General features: G+C 33.1%; 3 protein-coding genes across 10 annotated transcripts in view; 2 read left to right on the top strand and 1 right to left on the bottom strand.

Annotated features, from left to right (window-relative positions):
- rhea (Talin_middle and talin-RS domain-containing protein rhea) overlaps positions 1 to 2430 on the top strand; it is a 29496-nt gene extending 27066 nt beyond the window's left edge. For all 6 annotated transcript variants that reach the window (XM_090162907.1, XM_090162902.1, XM_090162903.1 and 3 more), the window contains 5 exons: positions 58 to 291; positions 516 to 641; positions 699 to 761; positions 833 to 1015; positions 1075 to 2430. In XM_090162907.1, coding sequence (XP_090019033.1) covers positions 58 to 291; positions 516 to 641; positions 699 to 761; positions 833 to 1015; positions 1075 to 1332 — 864 coding nt within the window. In that variant the 3' untranslated portion in view covers positions 1333 to 2430. The remainder of the gene's footprint in view (positions 1 to 57; positions 292 to 515; positions 642 to 698; positions 762 to 832; positions 1016 to 1074) is intronic.
- Positions 2431 to 3900: 1470 nt separating this feature from the next.
- On the top strand, positions 3901 to 13971 carry qless (decaprenyl diphosphate synthase subunit 1 qless). Of its 2 annotated transcripts, XM_090163000.1 has the most exons (10): positions 3901 to 4040; positions 4346 to 4576; positions 9683 to 9979; positions 11272 to 11405; positions 11470 to 11608; positions 12089 to 12178; positions 12251 to 12463; positions 12532 to 12645; positions 12710 to 12790; positions 13171 to 13971. In XM_090163000.1, exons 2-10 carry the CDS (start codon positions 4442 to 4444, stop codon positions 13309 to 13311), a joined length of 1344 nt encoding a protein of 447 aa, XP_090019126.1. In that variant the 5' UTR covers positions 3901 to 4040; positions 4346 to 4441; the 3' UTR covers positions 13312 to 13971. The 2 variants fall into 2 exon arrangements, with proteins under 2 accessions (XP_090019126.1, XP_090019125.1); XM_090162999.1 differs by lacking the exon at positions 3901 to 4040 and having other exon boundaries at positions 4086 to 4576.
- Positions 13900 to 15384, bottom strand: LOC149923130 (protein PET100 homolog, mitochondrial). 2 transcript variants are annotated; one of them, XM_090163002.1, is made up of 2 exons: positions 15127 to 15279; positions 13900 to 14307 (listed from the first exon to the last, which is right to left on the bottom strand). In XM_090163002.1, exon 2 carries the CDS (start codon positions 14292 to 14294, stop codon positions 14064 to 14066), a length of 231 nt encoding a protein of 76 aa, XP_090019128.1. In that variant the 5' UTR covers positions 14295 to 14307; positions 15127 to 15279; the 3' UTR covers positions 13900 to 14063. The 2 variants fall into 2 exon arrangements, with proteins under 2 accessions (XP_090019128.1, XP_090019127.1); XM_090163001.1 differs by lacking the exon at positions 15127 to 15279 and adding an exon at positions 15304 to 15384 and having other exon boundaries at positions 13901 to 14307.
- Between the last annotated feature and the right edge of the window lie 678 nt (positions 15385 to 16062).

Genomic DNA, 16062 nt, shown 5'->3' with positions numbered 1-16062 from the left:
GTATATTTCTTTTGCAAATTTACTGTTTGCCTTTTCTAATTTTTTTTATTATGACAGGTAATTCAAAAACCAAGTAGTGAAGGAAAACAACAATTAGTTACCATGTCCAGAAGTATTGCTCACGCTGTTACGGAAGTTGTAAATGGGGCTGAAGCGATGAAAGGTTCGGATTGGGATGATCCGGATGACCCCACTGTAATAGCCGAAACTGAACTACTTGGTGCTGCTAGCTCTATCGATGCAGCAGCCAAGAAACTCGCTAGTCTCAAGCCAAGGAGGACCAGCATAAAGGTACAAATATATTGCTTAGAAAAATAAATTAAATAATGCTCTTTGCTAGAAAGGAAACGTTCTATTTGCTTTGAGATATGTTTGATATTCTTGGTTGTGTTTTTATGTCAACCAAGAATCAGACATATACTTAAGCGGAAGAGAAAAATCAACGCTTTTTTCTAAATTTTAATTTTAATATTTTTTGAATTTACCAATAACTAAATAATTGGTTAAATTAATAGGAAACTGATGAAAATTTGAATTTTGATGAAATGATATTAGAAGCTGCAAAATCTATAGCAGCCGCAACGTCGGCATTGGTCAAAGCTGCCTCTTCCGCCCAAAGGGAATTGGTAGCTGCTGGAAAAGTAAAAACTCGAATTTCAATTAATAAATTTCAGTTTTTGTAACCAAATTTTATTTAGATTGGAGCTAGACCTCTTTACACCTCTGATGATGGACAATGGTCTGAAGGATTAATTTCTGCTGTATGTTTCATTTGGTTTTATTTTATTATTTAGGAGGCTGGCTTCGGCATAATTTGTTGATTTAACCATAGGCACGATTAGTAGCAGCAGCGACTCATAGTTTAGTAGAGGCTGCAAATGCTTTGGTACAAGGGCACGCAACGGAGGAAAAGTTGATATCAGCTGCCAGACAAGTTGCGAGTTCTACAGCGCAATTGTTGGTGGCTTGTAAAGTAAAAGCAGACCCGGATTCTCAATCAATGAGGCGATTACAGGTAGGAAGTCACGAATTTATGAATGTTTTTAAATTGCTAAACTGATCATTTTCTGAAAGGCTGCTGGAAATGCGGTTAAGAAAGCAACTGATAACTTGGTCAAAGCAGCCCAACAAGCGATTGAACACGACGATGAGAGAAGTCTAGTTATAGATAATCACATGGTTGGCGGTATTGCGCAAGAAATAGTTGCCAGAGAAATAATATTGAGGAAAGAAAAAGAGTTAGAGGAAGCCCGAGAACATTTAGCTGCCTTGAGAAGGGCCAAGTACGGTAATAGACCTCCCGACGAATACCAAGGTTATGGCTCGCCCTGAAAAATGTTACTAACATACTAAAATCTTGACTTTTGTTTTTTTTTTCGAATATTTGGGTTTAAAAAAAAATCTCAATTGAAATATTCAATCAGCGTTTGTTTCATTAAATAGATTGAGAATGTAAGTACAAGTATGTGTAATGGTGTTGTCAGGTTTTTTTTTTGAGTTTTAATTAGCTCAGTTTTGATGTGGTGCTATAAAAAAAATTTAAGAAAACTTATTTATAAACGGAGCATTTAAAAAAAAATTTAATTTCGGCTTTTCATTTTTCCAATTTTTTCCAAAGCTTTTACCAGTATTTTGTCATTTATTTTTATTCATATTTCTTAAAAATATTACCGTAAGTGCCATTATATTTGGTATATAATTAGGCTTTTTGACTAATTATTACCTAATCACGGGAAATATTATTTCCATTCCTAATGCAGTTACACGTTACAGGCCTAAATAATTTTCCTGATTTTTTTTAATACGATTTTAAGCATTATATATCCTGCCAAATTTAAATTTTTTTAGTCAAGTAGGATTTTTTTATTTGTAGATAATGTAAGATGCAAAAAAAGAATATATAGGATTGCCCTATGGTAATTATGGTGAAAATTTATTAGTGTGGGAACTTTGTTTTTATTAACAATTTTATCAAAATATATATACTGTGGTTAGCCCCTTCCCAACGGACCACTTTTTAGTTTGCTAGGGTTTATTTATGGCATAATTACCGATTAACGAGAATATATTAGCCTTTTTGTTTTTCAATTTCTAACATAGTTCGTATAAAGTAGATGGGGTATAATAAATAGATTGTTTATAGGCTGTAAACAAATTCCGAGTCACAACATTTTTCCAGGCTTTTGAAACGTATATCATTGCCATTGATAATATATTTAAACACGCTTCATTAAGCATTTTATAAGTAATTTTACTACTACTAATTGCCTTATTTTAAGATAGTGTTAGCCATTTTAATTACTGATATAGAGAAACAACTGTATTGAAAAAATTAACTCTGTAAGCTTTTAAAATTTAAACTTCGTTGATGTAGCTTATATATCATATACTGTACTCTTCCAATGTTTCAATAAGAAGTTAACATATCAGTTTTTTAATACGAATTTTAATTCGCTTAACCATGTAACTGGTTAATGGAAAATGTTTTACTTGAAGAAGTTTTTCACTCAAGTGACTTATTGTTAATTCAATGGAAAACATTTAACATTGTCACCTGAAATGCGTGCCAATGTATTAAATTGATTTATAATGTATTGAAATTGCGTTATTTTTTAAACAACCTGGATTCTACTCTATTGGGTTTTGGACCCGAATGGTTTAAAGTCCCTTTAAAGGGGGGGGGGGGGGGGTTGAATTCCAACAACGGCAAAGCAATTGTTTTTCTTATTTTAATCCACAAATTTATCACGCTCAATTGTGTAGAAAGTTCACTTATTTAAATTTTGCCAAAATAGGGAAAAAAGGTTTTTAAGTATCCCAATTTTGTAGAGTTGAGGACCATCAATACAACAAGTTTTGTTGTAGCAAGTAGTTTTTTTTTATAATTTCTTATTTTCCTTATTATTTAACTTTATCCGGAAGTTAAATTGTTTTTAAAAACTCGTCCAAGATTTATTAGGTTATTTCTTAAAATAACTTTAATTGTTGTCCAGAAGTTGATTTTTCGATGGAACTCCCGTTTCTAAGTATCTTCTTTCGGGAGGGGGGAGGGGGGGGGTGAATGGTTCTAAATTTTGATTTTTAAGAATTTGGATCTTTTACAAAACGTTGTATGTAGGAAAGAAAGTTATTGGCTTGTCATTTTAAAAGAAACACTTTTAACTTTTGTAAAGAGCGGTACTCCTTTTTCCGGAAGTGAAATTAAACTTGCCCTCCGGTGTAAATTTTATTTCCCAGAATTGCAATAAATGATGCGAAGGAACTTGATATAAAACAAGACTTCGCGTACGTTGCGAAACGGGTACCCCATCCGTACCATAATAGCAAACTTTGTATATCGGTCTTTTCTATTCGGTAAACCGATTTACAGAGGCGAACCGACCACGAAGGATGGGAGAAGAACTTGAAACAGGCGCCAAATAACTATTTTACAACATTTTTTCAACGAACAATATGTAAATTTATATTTTAGATGATTTTTTACACAAAAAGGGTGACATAATAATTTTCAGTATTTCCTAAGAGTATTAGTATAGGTTTCATTCCTCTGTAAAATAATACTCGGTCATTTTAAATTATTTTATTTAAAAAAAAATGTTCAACGCGGAAACCTTCAATGTTCGACATGAGTATCGAGTAGAGGAAGACAGACGTATCTTAGAAGTATAGGGTGAGTGCTTTTGTTTTTTTAAACAATACGTAATTTAAATTATTACAGACAGACACGCGGAAATAGATTTTCGTCGTTTTTGGGTGGGCCTGGAAGATGGTGTATCACGTGCGAGTCAGCTTCGACTCTTATTGGGTCAACGGGAAAGATTTTATTTTTTATACTTTTCTTAGACACGAATGCAGAGAGAGACGAGACAGGATTTTCCTTTGACCCAGTCTTTTTCACGAAATAACAATCCTCGGTTAGTTTTCCAATAAATGTTATTCATTTTTCGTAGATTTTAATCCAAAATTACTAGAATTAATTTTTGCTAATATTTCGGGGAATGTATTGTACAGTACGGATTTCAGAAAGTTGAATAATACACGTAAATATAGTTTTTTAATATTTTCATTGTGTATTAAAAATAATTTAAGTGCCAGAGAAAGGCGTACGATTTACGCGCCTTAAAAATTAGCTTTACATTTCGTTCGCGAGGTCTGCCTTTTATCGCCCTCTGGAGGAAGAGGGGGAAAACGGCGAGTTTATAAAAAAAATATATATATCAGTGGGACAGAATGAGATGAGTTTTCCAGGAGAACGGTCGTGCGAAACAAGACGGTGACGCTTGTGTATCGTGATGTAGGAACGGTACTTTTAGTATATATTTATATCGGAATTATTTGGCCCTAGGCTAAAGTCTCTCGTCCGTAATCTTCAACATTTCGTACGGAAACGTAACCGAGGAACCAGCGGATTTGCGGGGTGTAACTTTGTCGGCTTCTCGGCATGGCCGGTACAGCGCTAAATAGAATAACGGGCCTCGCCGAAAGACTGTGTTATTGCGATTTAAAAGAAACATTAAGAAATAAAAAAATATCTTGTGTGCGGTGGCTTCGGACTTTCCATTTAGGATATGAGAAGGTAAGATAATCATTCTTCAACTCTAATGTAAAAGCGGCGTGTTTTTTCGACCTTTTCATCTCCTTGGATTATTGTTGTGTCGTCTGCTATTTTTATATAACTGTGAAACGGATTATGTAACTTTTATTAATTTAATTTTTAAACGGTAGTATTAAATAAGTAAAATAGAATAGGTTTTAAGTAAGCAACAAGACGGAATTATTTTAGCATTATCCAAAAATTAGAGTTTGTTGCGTTTCTTTTACCCTTGGCCAAGGGCCATTGAATGTTTATAACCGCTGAGAAATAGCGATTAATTTTTTTTGTATATATTTAGACACATCAATAATGCTCTTTGCCAATTAGTTTTTATGCTCTATAAAGTATAGCTTCGAACTTATGTATATGGGAGTGCTATGAAGCAAAACCAGGCTAGATCGCATCCACGGTGGAATATTTTTCTAAGGGAAAATGCTACCGGCAGAAATTTCTTTCCCCGTCTCTAAAATCCCGTTTTTCCATCTCCCCTTCCTCCCCCTTACCTATCGCTTAGTTACCTTTTTTAAACATCGGGGGTTCGTGATCCAAGAAAAATTACGTAGAAATAACGGGATTTGGTATTTACGCTCTCTGAATTACCCGCAGGTAGGCCTAGAGTGACCTCCTACATCCTGTAAGATGGGCCGCATTTTTTTTCAATAATTTAAAAATTTCATTTTTCCGTTTAATGTGGTTAAATTTTTGACTATAATCAATAGTCTTGGACCTAAAAAAGGGTAAATCAGGAATATAAATCTCCACCCCCATTCTACCGAATGAATAATATTTTAGCTTGGCGAAAGTTACTGAAGAAGCTATAGACCTATTTATTTTTAAATAGGGAGGGGAGGGGGGGGGGAGTAAATTAAGAAGTCGGTGCCCCCGTCGCTGTTATTTTGGGGAATGGAATCGGGAATACCCAGTGCCGCTATTGGGTTAGTAGGGCGGCAAGATTATATTAGAAAATAAATGAATGGTGCAAACGTGGATCGGGGTTGAATGGGGTTTACGACTTTAATCAATGAAAGCTTGGCCACATTTTCCACGTTTCGGGTACGAAAATAGGATAAGAAATATGAAAAATTGAAAATGCTTTATGGATAAACGCGAATCGTAGAGAATTCTGATTTTTTTCTCGTAATTAAATCGCAACCTATCGTCGGGGGGTGTTTGTTATTCTCAACCCCCGTTGGTGTCCTCCTTTCGATACCCCAACAAACATCTAAATATAGAATTATTCACACTGAGAAAGTTAATATTTAACATTTCGTTCCCTACTTTCGAGAAACGCTAAAAATGAGACTAGTATTTGGTTTCACAAAACAACGAATACATTCTTGGTTAATATAAAAATAATTACCATAACATATTTTTTTGTACAATAACTGCTGTCTGCAATCTATGTGATTAAAATCACATTTTCAATTACCGAAGAGACGAAAAAACATTGGTATACTCGTGGACAACAAAACAAGTACCTCTAAATATATAATAGATATGTAATTTAAAATGATAGATATGTAATTTTACACTTTTAGCGAATGAAAGTTGGTGTTTTTTTTGTCAATTCCACGCTTTAATTTAGCCTGTGTTTTCCCCATTTGGAAATAATAACGTAATATTCGAAGGTAATAAGTATCGTAAATTAAGAATAATAATTACGGATAGCTGAAACTTTTGAATTTCGACCATAATTGGTGATAATTTCTATGGACGCCAGTTTTTTGTAAAATGTATACGACATAGGGGGCAGCCTGAAATAATTTTTCAATTAAAAAACGTAGTATGGCATTGGTAATTTCTGCGGTAATGTTTTTCCTTCATTGCCAATTTTTGCAAACTCATTTTGTAAAATGTTGACGATTCTAAAACGTAAATTGTATAAAAGCATAATAACTAGGAAAATAGGAATATAATAATCCATCCTCCTAGATTATAAGTCGCAAGATGACTTGGGCCTAGGGTGGTGCCTTGGGTATTAGCCTAGCTGATTATTAACAGGGTTGCCACACGTCAGGGAAAGTCAGGGAATTTAAAAATGGATCTAAAAAGTCAGGGAGTTCAATTTTATGTTGGCACTTTTTGAAGGTAATTTTACTTTAGATCTATAACAAATTGTATGATTATCATTCATTTCCTTGAAAGTTTGGCTAATTTTTTTCAACATTGCAATAACGTTATTACGGAAATATAAATCCATTTAAATTTATCAACTTTTGATAAAAGTGAAATATAAAATAAAAATTTTGGCGTTAAAAAGTCAGGGGAAATCTCTTAAAATGGTCAGGGAATTTGAATCTCCAAAATTTGGTTTTAAACCCTGATAAATATTATTATTAAATCGAGTTTAATGTCAAAAGGGAAACTTGTACAAATTCGACTTATCCCCCAATTGTTATCGAATTCCTTAGACGTAAACTTTAGGAAATGAACGTTTTGCCTCGAATTTTCTGTCGAAGCTCGTTGTAGGAAACTGTTTCTTCTTGAATAAGGCGAAATAGTCGTAGCACCTCGATGACCATGACACTCGCGTTTTCCTCATTCCTCGCGATTTGAAGATCAAGGGCAAAGCAGGTTAGTGACCCTCACCACTGCCAGACTTAAATACGAGTTTTATTTTTGGGCAAGGTTATTAGATAGTGGGTAACTCGAGAATCCAGGGTAACGGGGCTCGACAGATGCTCACGGCTGGGTGGCAGCGAGAAAGTGGCTTTTCCGCGTTCGAATCCTTGAAAAATATAATAAATACTAAATAAATAATTCAGTTCTCCACTAAATAAATAATTCAGCTCTCCACTAAATAAATAATTCAGCTCTCCACTAAATAAATAATTCAGCTCTCCACTAAATAAATAATTCAGCTCTCCACTAAATAAATAATTCAGCTCTCCACTAAATAAATAATTCAGCTCTCCACTAAATGAATAATGCAGTTCTCCACTAAATGAATAATGCAGTTCTCCACTAAATGAATAATGCAGTTCTCCACTAAATGAATAATGCAGTTCTCCACTAAATGAATAATGCAGTTCTCCACTAAATGAATAATGCAGTTCTCCACTAAATGAATAATGCAGTTCTCCACTAAATGAATAATGCAGTTCTCCACTAAATGAATAATGCAGTTCTCCACTAAACGAATAATGCAGTTCTCCACTAAATGAATAATGCAGTTCTCCACTAAATGAATAATGCAGTTCTCCACTAAATGAATAATGCAGTTCTCCACTAAACGAATAATGCAGTTCTCCACTAAACGAATAATGCAGTTCTCCACTAAACGAATAATGCAGTTCTCCACTAAACGAATAATGCAGTTCTCCACTAAACGAATAATGCAGTTCTCCACTAAACGAATAATGCAGTTCTCCACTAAACGAATAATGCAGTTCTCCACTAAACGAATAATGCAGTTCTCCACTAAACGAATAATGCAGTTCTCCACTAAATAAATAATACAGTTCTCCACTAAATAAATAATACAGTTCTCCACTAAATAAATAATAAAGTTAATGAAAAATCAATAGCCTAGATTTTCTTTGAATAAATCGACGTGGTAATAAGAAAAATCGTATGTTAATAGAAATCCTATTGTTGTATTGTTTGACAAAGAATGGTTTTCCAAATTAGATACGTTTCTCTTCTTAACGTATTATTAAAATCTACTACTTTTTATTGTGTGTTAGGTTATCGCTATTGAATAAATATTTATATTTGGTTATGGGAGACAGTGCTATAATATGATACTTTCTTTATCCGGGAAGTTAGTTAAGTTATTCGCATTCGATTCGGCTTGTTTTATTTACTTAGCTGTCTGAAATAGATATAAAAGCAAATGCTTAGAAATTAAAGATAAATTGATTGATTGAAATAACGGTCTTAGGACGAAGCGCATTAGGCCGGTTAGGCCACGCTTCGAAAACGTGAACGTGGAAACTTGAAGCTTTATTTTGCGCTATCTACACCCAGCTACAAGTTCCCCGTTCACGTTTTAGAGGGAGAAGCTTAACATTTCTATTTAAACCATAGTTAATTTTAAATTAAAAGGAGCACCTTAAATTTGATTAAAGCAGATACGAGCAATCAAACGGTACGTGAAATGTTGATTCGAGCAATCCAATCAAAAACACTAAAATTGTAACTTTCTGAAACATAAAGTGTGCAGTTTTTGCATTATCTTCCGGTGAAGCTGGTTCAGAAAGCAGAAGTAAATTTTTCCACCAGGGTTACTGTTTTAATTCTTGGCGTAAAGCAACTGTCGGCTCTATCATTGCGACCTGTATTATTAAAAGGCCCCTGTTATTAGACATGGCCATGAATCTATCCGTATCTTCGAAAAAATGACTTTCGTGGAGAGCGTGGAGCCATCTATTAATTTGAACTGAAACTAAAATTCAAAATCGCGAAACTATTGCTTCGCTATTTTGAATTTTAGCTTCAGAGAGCCATTATAGAGTATTATATTTAGACCACTTTTACTCTACTTAGTGAACTTTAACCTAAATTATATATCCCATACAAAATATATTGTAAACCATTAATATAATTGAAGTTATTGACAAATTAACAAACGAGCCAATCAACTCGAAGCATACTTTTATGTCCCGTCTTTTGGGTCAAAATATAGCTTCAGCATCTTGTTTTGATTTCGACGCTAGCGACATCTGTTGAAAAAAGAGCTACTTCACCTAGAGCCGACACTTGCTTTAAATTAAACTGAACTCTGTTTGTTTTATGATCTAAATCAGAAATAAGAAAACAACGGGTAAACACTTGTTTGACGATAAATTCGCAACCATTCAAGCCTGCGAAAATTGATTTTTATAGCCTAGATGGTGACACCTTTCGAATTTTCTATTTATTTCTGGTAGTAAATAAGGCGAGTGAGTGTAAAAATATAAAAATAGCTTAAACGTTTTAAATTTTTATGTTATCATTGAAAAGGTGAGTAATTATTAAAGGCAATATACCTTAAAAATAGTCTGGTAACGCATTAACTTGTTTTTAACGCGACTAGCACCAATTTAATCTTTACGCAACAAGTACTTGATCGACCAATAAATGCTATTTGTATATTTATTTATGTAGGTTGATTCCGATCAGTTGACAAGAACAAGGTCCAGACCTTTTTGCTCTTCCGCCACTCACCACCAATCGCAATTGGTCACATTGCCGACACTATCCGGTGTTTATAGCTCAAAACTATGCCGCTGCCCTATGGAGGCTGCCTCTTTGACGGGCAAAGGGAGACTGCGACATTTCAGTTGTACCGCCAAGTGGTTACAAGCACCCGTGATGCAAATACCGGGCAGTCTTGCCGAGACAACGGACCCTTCCAAATTAACCGACTCTGATGTGTCAGTTCTTTACAGTGAAATTAAAAGAGTAAGTATTACCTTCCTAACACTTTTTAGGCAAACACAATGGCAAATAGTGGAAAATTGGCAAAATGTTGAAAGTAGTGCCTAATAAGGGAAAATTGCGTTAAAAAGATAAAATAACTAATTATATTTAAGTTTTTAATATTTTTTTAAATTATTTCTTAGTTTAACTCTGAACAAAATGTTGAAAATAGTGCCTAATAAGGGAAAATTGCCTTAAAAAGATAAAATAACTAATTATATTTAAGTTTTTAATATTTTTTTAAATTATTTCTTAGTTTAGACTGAACAAAGTTAGTATCACTATTTGGACAAAACAGAATCTGACTTTGAACAAATTAGCCACTAAATTCACTTTTTCCCAGGCCGGAATTTGGCACTATTTTCCACAGTATTTGCCACCTGGAGTTCTTCTACTTAGGAACACTGTTGGTCTTTTTCGCTTCCTATTAATTCGTAATGGAGTTATATTGATTTGGTAACCATCCAGGAAGTAGTTTTATAAGCCACGCGTGGAAGAATCGCGTTCGAAGAAAAATATATAAATATTCTTCTCGCAAAGTTCAAGAATAGCCGTGGAACCTGTTCCCCAAAATCGGGTCACGAAGACTATACCCCCAAGCTCGCTGGTTTAGTGAACGCTAGCAAAGGGGGGCAGGGGGAAACATATATATTTTGGGATTTTTGTGTCCTTGCCCTCCAACGAAATTAAGTCATATCAGCAGTATATAATATGGTTCTTACTTATAATATATATTATGTACTTCAGGTAATATCGACGTGGCTTATTTAACATTTGAAAAAAAAATATTTTGGTTTAGATATTTTTATAGAATTTTTTTACGATATTAAGACCAGGTTGTCTTATTTAAAATTTTTAAATAACTTATTATATGGATTATTTAACGTATTTCAAATAAAAAAAAATCTTATTTAGTATCTTTAGATTTTAAATATTGTATTAATTTTTTTGATTTTAAGCTTATTTAATTCAAAGTGATTAAATCGTGTTTTATACACTAAATGTGTATATGAAAATGTACAAAAGTAGATTCAGAACAAACTTAATTAAATTTAGTTTTTAAATAGTGACAAAATTTAATTAAGATTGAATTTAAATTTTATTTTACTTTACCGCTTCATTCAAATTATTAATCAAATTGTCAAGAAAAGATGCCAAAATTCAATAAAATCGGTTATAATCAATATAAATTATATTTAAATAAAAAATGTTTTAAGTATTTAAACATCTATTCTCCGCAATATTTACACTTCCATAAAATTCTATTTGTTTAGGAACTTTGGACACATAGGCTTCAGTTAAGAGACATAGCAAATTATTATTTTGATGGTCAAGGCAAGGCTTTTCGTCCTATGGTCACTGTTCTTATGGCCAGAGCCTTGAATCTCCATCACTATGATTCTAGGAGGTAAATAAATATAACATACATTTTTATCCTAATGACTATTAGAACTTATAATATTTTATTTTAGGGTGTCTGAAAATCAGTTGAAAATAGCCATGATTGCTGAAATGATTCATACAGCCAGTCTCATTCATGACGATGTTGTTGATACTTCTGATCAGAGGCGAGGGAAACCTAGTTGCAACGTATTATGGGGGCAGAAAAAAGTATAACTTTAATTCCTCTATAGTTGAATCAGTTATATATTTAAACACTTGGAATGTCTATGGACGACTGAAACTACGTGGTTTACAACTTAGATTTTTGGCGCCGGTTCCAAGAACTTCAATTTGAAAACTAATTTTAGTTAATTATATCCATTTTCCAAGTGTATACATAATTACATAGACACCTAGCGGACAATTGTCAGAACCACTTTGCTGCTGGATTTTCCTTTGCTTAGCAGTCACTTTGTGTTTAAAGGGAATCTAACCACCAACACAATCCTTAAAGAAAACACTAGTAATTTTGGGGATTAGCTCCACAACAAACCACTAAGTAGCGCTGAAATTGTCAAAACCGATGGGGGAGGGGCTAATTTGTAAAAATATTTGGTTGGCAGATAAAATTCCAGCAGCTAAGTAGATTCAAACATTGACCACTAGGTAGTCGACTGAAAAGGCTAATTTTGCTTCTCTTTGAAACAGGCCATATTAGCTGGGGATTTTGTTTTAGCGCAAACTTCGAGGTTATTAGCCGAAATTGGAAATAGCGATGTCACTATATTAATAGCTCAGGTGTGAGAAAAATAAATTTAAAAATTGGTTTTCATGTTGGATATTTTAACAGTATTTATAAATAAATTTTAGATTTTCTTGGATTTGGTTCAAGGAGAATTTATGCAACTAGTTGCCAAAGAAGATGAAAGCGAAAGATTTGCCCATTATTTGCAGAAAACGTTTAAAAAAACTGCCAGCCTCATTGCGTATTGCGCCAAAGCTGTTGCCTTATTAGGTGATGGTAATGAAGAAATCCAAGAAGCAGCTTTTCAGTATGGAAGAAATTTGGGCATTGCCTTTCAAGTAATTATTAAAGAAGCTGAAATATATGTATATTCTTTAATTCATTTTAATCTGTAAAATGTTTTCAGTTGGTTGATGATTTGTTGGACTTTATTGCCAGTTCTTCCGAACTAGGAAAACCTGCAGCTGCGGATTTGAAACTAGGTTTAGCAACAGCTCCTGTCCTATTTGCTTGTGAAAAAGTATAATTTTTTAGCATTAAATCTATTCTTAGAAGATTCTTTCTAATTTTACTCCATTTGTTAGTTTCCAGAACTTAATGCCTTAATTATGAGGAGATTTTCCGAGCCTGGGGATGTTGAAAGAGCTTATGACGCGGTTATGGAGGTAATTGACTAAATTAATTTATACAGTATTGTCGAGCAAACAGCATTAGGCTTAAGTGACAGGATCTACTACTTATTTATCAGGCCCCGCCTACTTAAAATTGAATGGCAACCTCTACTGAATTAATTCGAAATTAGACAAAGTATTTTATATTTTAAAATATATATTATGAAATATAATAATAGTAATGTTGTAATTTTCCATATGATTATGGTAAATATTTTACCTTAAAATTAATAATATTAACTAGGATTTAGACTATTGCTATACCATTTTTTGCGCAAAATACTTGAGAGACGTTAATAATAGAAATTTTACCACAAACAGCATTTTTTGCATAATGGACATCATATTAATGCAACTTTTTTACTAAATTTCAGAGTGACGGTTTGGATCATACTCGTATGCTAGCTCAAAAACACTGTAACGAAGCTTTGCGTTACATTGCACCGATCAGAGATAGTCCAGAAAAACAAGCTTTGATACAATTAGCGGAGAAAGTACTTATTAGAAATAAATAGGTTAAAATGCGGTGGTTTTATGGTAAAGACTGCCTTGTAATCTAATATAAATATACATTATGAACTGACAATGGACTAAATATTGTCAACTCTTTTCTTAGAACAATTGTTTTGGAAGCAAAAAATTTGCATTAAAAATCTCTAGCACTCAATTTCCCGCGTAAAATTTTGATTTTATCGAATTGAGATGCTGCTAGAAGTTTTTTAACAATGGGATATAAACTATATTTTGTAAATAAAATTATCCTCTGGTTGCTAATTAACTTGAAGCAGCGTAACCTTTTCCCCCCCTTAAAAGCAAGCGCAGCAAATGGTTTTATTACTGGGTATTCTTCAATTTTTTTTAACCTACAACACCTTTAATATATATAAATATACGTGTATGTATATAATATGTGTATATTATGTATATACACGTAGACTTTAATATTTTTAATATAAAACAGATTTGATAACTCAAGAAATATTGGTTTTTGAAAATGTTTTAAAAATTTTGTTGTACCGGATTATAGTATGATGTCTTTAAATGATTAGTGTTTAAATTTCAGAAGTGTTAATATTTTTAATATTGGTTTGACAAATAATTGCGGGAAAGGAAATTTTTAAACGCCCTTTATTTATCCTAAAACAAATATGTTACGTTGCAATGTTTTATTAAAGGTTGCAAGGTTGTTATAGACGTTTCGTGTATATTAATCTTTTACTTTCAACAAGTCTCTATTTACAAGCACAATTTACAAATTCCACACTACTCATTCTCTTTCCAACGCTTCCTTAAGTTCAGCAGTTTGTTTCTTCCGATTTTCTTTTAAAAAAAGTTCCAATGCTTTTTTACCAGGACTATCTTCGGGTGGATACATTTCTTGTCGAGTTTTGGTTACCCACTCTTCAAAATATTGTGGTTGGTTGAAGTAGTAGAAAGTTGCGACTGGAAATATCATGTAAATTGACATACGAAGAACTTCTAATTTCCAACTCCCCATTTTAGAATCTTGTCTGAGATAAAAAAAAAATGGAAAGTTAATTATTGACAACTTTGAAAGGGTTAGGAATTGTCCAATATTACTTTAGATAATGCCAAAGTTATAAGTGAAAAAGAAAAATTTACTTAGTAGCGTGACAATCTTATTTACTTAAAGTAAAAGTTAATAAACATTAGTTTAAAAATCAGGTATCTAAAAACTTAAATTGGATTATACAATTATTATATAGCACTACTTAATACTGTTTTGAAACTTAGGTAAAGAGTAAATAGTTTATCATGTGTTCCAAGGTGTGGTGAGTTTTTAATAATTTAATTACTCTTTCTACTATTATACTCACAAGACATGAGTTAAGGTGTCTGAAAACTGAGTGAAGTTATTCTTAGCCGAGTAAATATTTTGGCTCTTAGGATAGTCTTAGGCGAATAACACTTAAATTTCAGGTTTTATTTAATGCTGTGGCATGGCTTAAAAGACATGGTAGAGGTGGGTAGGAGGAAAATTCTCACAGCTCAAAAACAACCTAAGAAACGCACTCAGAAAAATGGCCCACTACAATTACTGAATGAATGAATATTTATTTGCTTCTTTTACAAAAGTCCCTTTTATAACAGGGAGGAATCTAATTTAAAATAGGATTCACAAGCAGAGATGAAGATAAAAATAACACGTTATACACTGATATACTTCTCGATATACCCAATAAAATAGTACAAGCGTAGTAAAAACCGAAGAATGTATAACTATTTACAATTTACACAATTTTAAATTACATATATTTACAACAAATACTATTTACATGCATAAACCAGTATTCGAAGAACATACTAACTAGTTGAGCGCTTTAAGCGCAGGCCACCCCAGCGAGCGAGAATTCTTTTAGTAACTATTAAATCAGGCGAGGCTGCGTAGGAGCACACAACTTGAGAGGGGCCTTAACTTTGTAATTTTGCCCAATTGCCAGCTTCAACTTTCATCTGTGGGAGTGAATGCATTATTTTAAATTTACCTTTCGCGCGATCGGTTAAGGTGCCGGAGTCAATCTGCCAGAATCTGGAATGTCTTCCAAAATATTTGTAATAGATGCAGCAGGGTACGCGACGAATTAAATAAAAACGATAAACAACACTAATAATGTATTTCCGTTATTGTTATTTAATTTAACAAAAACTGACACGTGTCATCGCTTTCAAATTTACATGGTTTATACTATTGAATAGTACTATTGAAAGCAGCCTGTCGAATGGCGTAACAATTTACGGGGTAGCTGTTATAGAAGAATCGTAAAAATTAATTTAAAACTAACCCCACGTTCCAACTATAAGAAGCGGGAAAACGGTTAATATGTAAACTATTTAAGTTTAATTTATTAAAAATTGACACGTGATATCGCTTTCAAATTTACATGGTTTGTACTATTGAAAGCGGCCTGTCGAATGGCGTAACAATTTACGGGGTAGCTGTTACAGAAGAATCGTAATAATTAATTTAAACCTACCTCACGTTCCAACTATAAGAAGCGGGAAAACGGTTAATACCTACCTCACGTTCCAACTATAAGAAGCGGGAAAACGGTTAATATGTAAACTATTTAAGTTTAATTTAATAAAAATTGACACGTGTCATCGCTTTCAAATTTACATGGTTTGTACTATTAAAAGCGGCCTGTCGAATAGCGTAACAATTTACGGGGTAGCTGTTATAGAAGAATCGTAATAATTAATTTAAACCTACCTCACGTTCCAACTATAAGAAGCGGGAAAACGGT

This window comes from Leiobunum rupestre, chromosome 11, assembly GCF_980474605.1.
Source record: "Leiobunum rupestre chromosome 11, qqLeiRupe1.1.hap1, whole genome shotgun sequence".
NCBI lineage: Eukaryota > Metazoa > Arthropoda > Arachnida > Opiliones > Sclerosomatidae > Leiobunum > Leiobunum rupestre.
The sequence above is the reverse complement of the archived record's forward strand: the minus strand, read 5'-3'. Positions and strand labels throughout refer to the sequence as shown.